The sequence below is a fragment of the Centruroides sculpturatus genome, unplaced genomic scaffold, assembly GCF_000671375.1.
Source record: "Centruroides sculpturatus isolate CEXI.00-Female unplaced genomic scaffold, Cexi_2.0 scaffold79, whole genome shotgun sequence".
NCBI classification, from domain to species: Eukaryota; Metazoa; Arthropoda; class Arachnida; order Scorpiones; family Buthidae; genus Centruroides; species Centruroides sculpturatus.
The window spans coordinates 614,667-619,095 of NW_019384415.1; the positions used below are offsets into that span (position 1 = coordinate 614,667).

Below are 4,429 nucleotides of genomic sequence, written 5' to 3' on the forward strand. Positions count from 1 at the left end.
TAGAGCATTTTGATGATTTAGAAGATTTAAATTTATTAAAAATGGTAAGAGAAAAAAATTCTGACTTTAATGTTTAAATCTAAGAAAATAATAGTTTAAAAATATATTTTTTAATCCCGAAAGCTTTAAATTTTTTTTTTTTAAAAAGTAATAAATTATTTTTTCTAACAAGAACTCTCTTAACTTGTACAAGGAACGTAACGACAATAAGGCATCATCGGGAGAAGCCACCTCTGTAGAAAACCAACAGTCGATAATGGAAATAGATACTAAAGACTTAAAAATTCGTCCACCAACGCAGTTAATGGGTGATCCAACAACAGTAGGGTTGAGGTCACCACAGCAATTGTTCCAAGACATACCTTCCTTGTTTGCAACACAGTGGAGACATCAACCAGAAGTGTTAATTCGAGGTTCTTGTAATTATAGTGCGCAGGTAGATTTCATTTATTTTTCAATATATATATACATATATATATACACACACACAAAGAATTTCAACAATAATGTTTCTATTTTGATTTTTATTGAATTTATTCAGTACTTAGGATCCACTTTAGTAAAAGAATTGAAAGGAATGGAGTCAACTCTCAGGTCAATACAGAAACTAAAAGCTTCATCTAGAGATATTGGAAAAGTTCCAAACGTTATTCTTTCGATATCGCATTCAGGAGTAAAATTTATAGATGGAAGAACAAAGGTAAAATATTTTCTTGTGAAATTCCTCTTTTAAATTATTTATCAAATTTCTTGTAAATTAAAAATTTCTGTTTAAAATTATAAAGTATTTTCAAGAATTATATTAATTTATCATTTTTAATTTTTAAAGGTATATGTATGAATTAATGTTGTGTACAGTTGAACTTCGATTTAGCGCCTCTGAAATTGCCGCTAAAACTGAAGTACTTCAAACAATAAGAATTATTTAGGCCTATAGCAATGCGGTCAGCATACAAGTTTGAGTTTTAAAGTCACGTAATTTGGTGGTGGTGATAACGTTTGCGTTGCAAAATCCATTGGTAATTTAGATACTGAAAAGTTCTTTGTTTAATATTGTATTTATGGAGATCTGTTTACAGGCGTTTATTGGCGTTGTATCGAGGTTTGGTTGTATCTTAGCAGTTGTAAGAAAGCCCGAATTTTATATGAACTATTGGCCTATTAAAGTATGTGAACTTGTCTAACTCTTGTCACTATGGATGAGTAGACTGTATCAGGGGCGTCGGATGGGAAGTTGGAATTTTTTTATAGGCCCGTATTGACTTTTATCTCTATAAATTAATGCTATTTTTACCAACAAAAAATCTTTAAGACTGCTATTTATTAATTAATAAAGTAATATCATGTTTCATTTGTTCGCTGTACCTTCGAGCCTTATGCCAAGCTCTCAATGGTCCGGATCTGTTTATTTACTTAATAAATAGGTAGGATATACAATATAGTGTGATTTAGACTATTGTTTTTACATTACAGCAATTAGTGTGCGAACACGAAATCAGAAACATCCACTGCGCATGTCAAGATACCGACGATCTTAATCATTTCGCATACATTACCAAGGAGCACCAAACAACAAATCATTACTGCCATGTTTTTCGAGCTCAAAATACGGTAAATTATTTCCTAATACTAGAAATAAATGAATTAATTGTTTTTGTTTATAGTTTTATTTTTATTTTTTTCTCATTAAAGGACGTAGCAACGGAGATTATTTTGACGCTGGGGCAAGCATTCGAAGTGGCTTATCAGTTAGCGCTGAAGGAAAACTCAACTAAAACTGCATCAAAATTCGTCCACTTCTTGAACAAGTCAGACGACCAGAAAATCGAGGAAAAGAAGAAATATGTCAGTCACATCACCGTGCAGCTAGTACAGAAAACCGAAAAGGATGGCGATTCCGAAGATAAACAGTCTTCGTGACTTTTCATGAATTGTTTAGTCTCGATTTTCGATTTTCGCTGAAATTTTGAAAAATAGAAATGGATCGGTAGCTTCGCGCGTCAAAAATAAGAAAAAAAATCAACATAAAAAAAAAGAGCGGATAAAAATATTTATAAATTATTATTATTATTATTTTATTTGTTTTCCCAATTAGTGATTGTTTTACGAGATAAATTTTAATGTTAATTATATTGGAAAGCGTGTTAAAGCTTTCGAATATTTCCATGAAAGTTGAAGCTTCAAGTAAAACGGAATCGAAGTATATATAAAAGTATGCTTTCATATTATATTCCTCAATGTATCAGTGTATTGGTGCTTCGAAATTTCATCACCTTAATTAAAGAACAATTACCTCTTTAAATTGGGGCATTATCCTCGAGAGCACGATTGTTGCAAACGAACATTCCAATGCTCAAAGTACAATTCCAATCTATTCAGAAACGTGTAGTTTTGAATTTTTCCGATAGGATCCACTTTATATACTAATCTATCATGAATGTTAATTATAGTATTTGTTCTACAGAAAAGTACAAGATTATTGCTCATGGTTCCTTTATAAAAATCTGAAAGACATTTTACTAATACCTCAGGTACTAATAACACCAACAATAGTAATTAGTAAAATTTACATTCTCTTTTCATGATTATCGATCAGTTGAAGTCAATAAACAATGATGATTCTTCGAAAATTCCCAATCTCTCTCCAAACAAACTCCCCTTTCAAGTTCTTCAAGAAGAAACAATTCTTGAGGGATCAGTTCTTCAAGAAGAAGCGACAAAAGTTAATGAATTATGTAATGTTGAATACTGCCAAAGTACCTAAAAAATGTTTTTGATTCTAGATAAAAAGTTTTTGAAATTCGTACTTTTATTAGAAATACATAAAAATTCAATATATAATACATAAAAATTCAATATATTTAAATACATAAATAGAATCTTTCTAATATATGAATCATGCATCAAGAAGAAAAAACAAAATGGATGAAAATAATGACATCATGCAGTTTATTTTCTTGTGAAATTCCTCTTTTAAATTATTTATCAAATTTCTTGTAAATTAAAAATTTCTGTTTAAAATTATAAAGTATTTTCAAGAATTATATTAATTTATCATTTTTAATTTTTAAAGGTATATGTATGAATTAATGTTGTGTACAGTTGAACTTCGATTTGGCGCCTCTGAAATTGCCGCTAAAACTGAAGTACTTCAAACAATAAGAATTATTTAGGCCTATAGCAATGCGGTCAGCATACAAGTTTGAGTTTTAAAGTCACGTAATTTGGTGGTGGTGATAACGTTTGCGTTGCAAAATCCATTGGTAATTTAGATACTGAAAAGTTCTTTGTTTAATATTGTATTTATGGAGATCTGTTTACAGGCGTTTATTGGCGTTGTATCGAGGTTTGGTTGTATCTTAGCAGTTGTAAGAAAGCCCGAATTTTATATGAACTATTGGCCTATTAAAGTATGTGAACTTGTCTAACTCTTGTCACTATGGATGAGTAGACTGTATCAGGGGCGTCGGATGGGAAGTTGGAATTTTTTTATAGGCCCGTATTGACTTTTATCTCTATAAATTAATGCTATTTTTACCAACAAAAAATCTTTAAGACTGCTATTTATTAATTAATAAAGTAATATCATGTTTCATTTGTTCGCTGTACCTTCGAGCCTTATGCCAAGCTCTCAATGGTCCGGATCTGTTTATTTACTTAATAAATAGGTAGGATATACAATATAGTGTGATTTAGACTATTGTTTTTACATTACAGCAATTAGTGTGCGAACACGAAATCAGAAACATCCACTGCGCATGTCAAGATACCGACGATCTTAATCATTTCGCATACATTACCAAGGAGCACCAAACAACAAATCATTACTGCCATGTTTTTCGAGCTCAAAATACGGTAAATTATTTCCTAATACTAGAAATAAATGAATTAATTGTTTTTGTTTATAGTTTTATTTTTATTTTTTTCTCATTAAAGGACGTAGCAACGGAGATTATTTTGACGCTGGGGCAAGCATTCGAAGTGGCTTATCAGTTAGCGCTGAAGGAAAACTCAACTAAAACTGCATCAAAATTCGTCCACTTCTTGAACAAGTCAGACGACCAGAAAATCGAGGAAAAGAAGAAATATGTCAGTCACATCACCGTGCAGCTAGTACAGAAAACCGAAAAGGATGGCGATTCCGAAGANAAAATGTTTAATAATTAAAATTTCTATAAATAATGCAAAACCCACTTTTCACGTGTAAATTTTTATGTTTACATCCATAGAAGTGATTCAATTTAAAATAAATCTTTACAATTATTTAAAATATTTATTTTTAAATAATAAATAAAAATAAAATACTAAACTTTAGCATAATTTTATTTAAAATTTGTCATAAATTTAGAATTAAAAGGGGGCCTGTCACGTTATTAACAAACTGGATACAACTTTATTACTATAAATTATTATAAACAGAGAAGAAAAT

The 4,429-nt window shown here is 30.2% G+C and overlaps 2 protein-coding genes across 2 annotated transcripts in view; both read left to right on the forward strand.

Annotated features, from left to right (window-relative positions):
- Positions 1-2,190, forward strand: part of LOC111619174 (ankyrin repeat and sterile alpha motif domain-containing protein 1B-like) — a 55,343-nt gene extending 53,153 nt beyond the window's left edge. The window contains exons 21-25 of the mRNA XM_023360865.1: positions 4-44; positions 173-436; positions 542-700; positions 1,474-1,611; positions 1,693-2,190. Of these exons, the coding sequence (XP_023216633.1) occupies positions 4-44; positions 173-436; positions 542-700; positions 1,474-1,611; positions 1,693-1,920 (830 nt within the window). The 3' untranslated portion in view covers positions 1,921-2,190. The remainder of the gene's footprint in view (positions 1-3; positions 45-172; positions 437-541; positions 701-1,473; positions 1,612-1,692) is intronic.
- Positions 2,191-2,581: 391 nt separating this feature from the next.
- LOC111619175 lies at positions 2,582-4,167 on the forward strand. Its single transcript, XM_023360867.1, has 3 exons — positions 2,582-2,722; positions 3,697-3,855; positions 3,937-4,167. The coding sequence occupies exons 1-3, from the start codon at positions 2,582-2,584 to the stop codon at positions 4,165-4,167; spliced, it is 531 nt and encodes a 176-aa protein (XP_023216635.1).
- Positions 4,168-4,429: the final 262 nt, after the last annotated feature.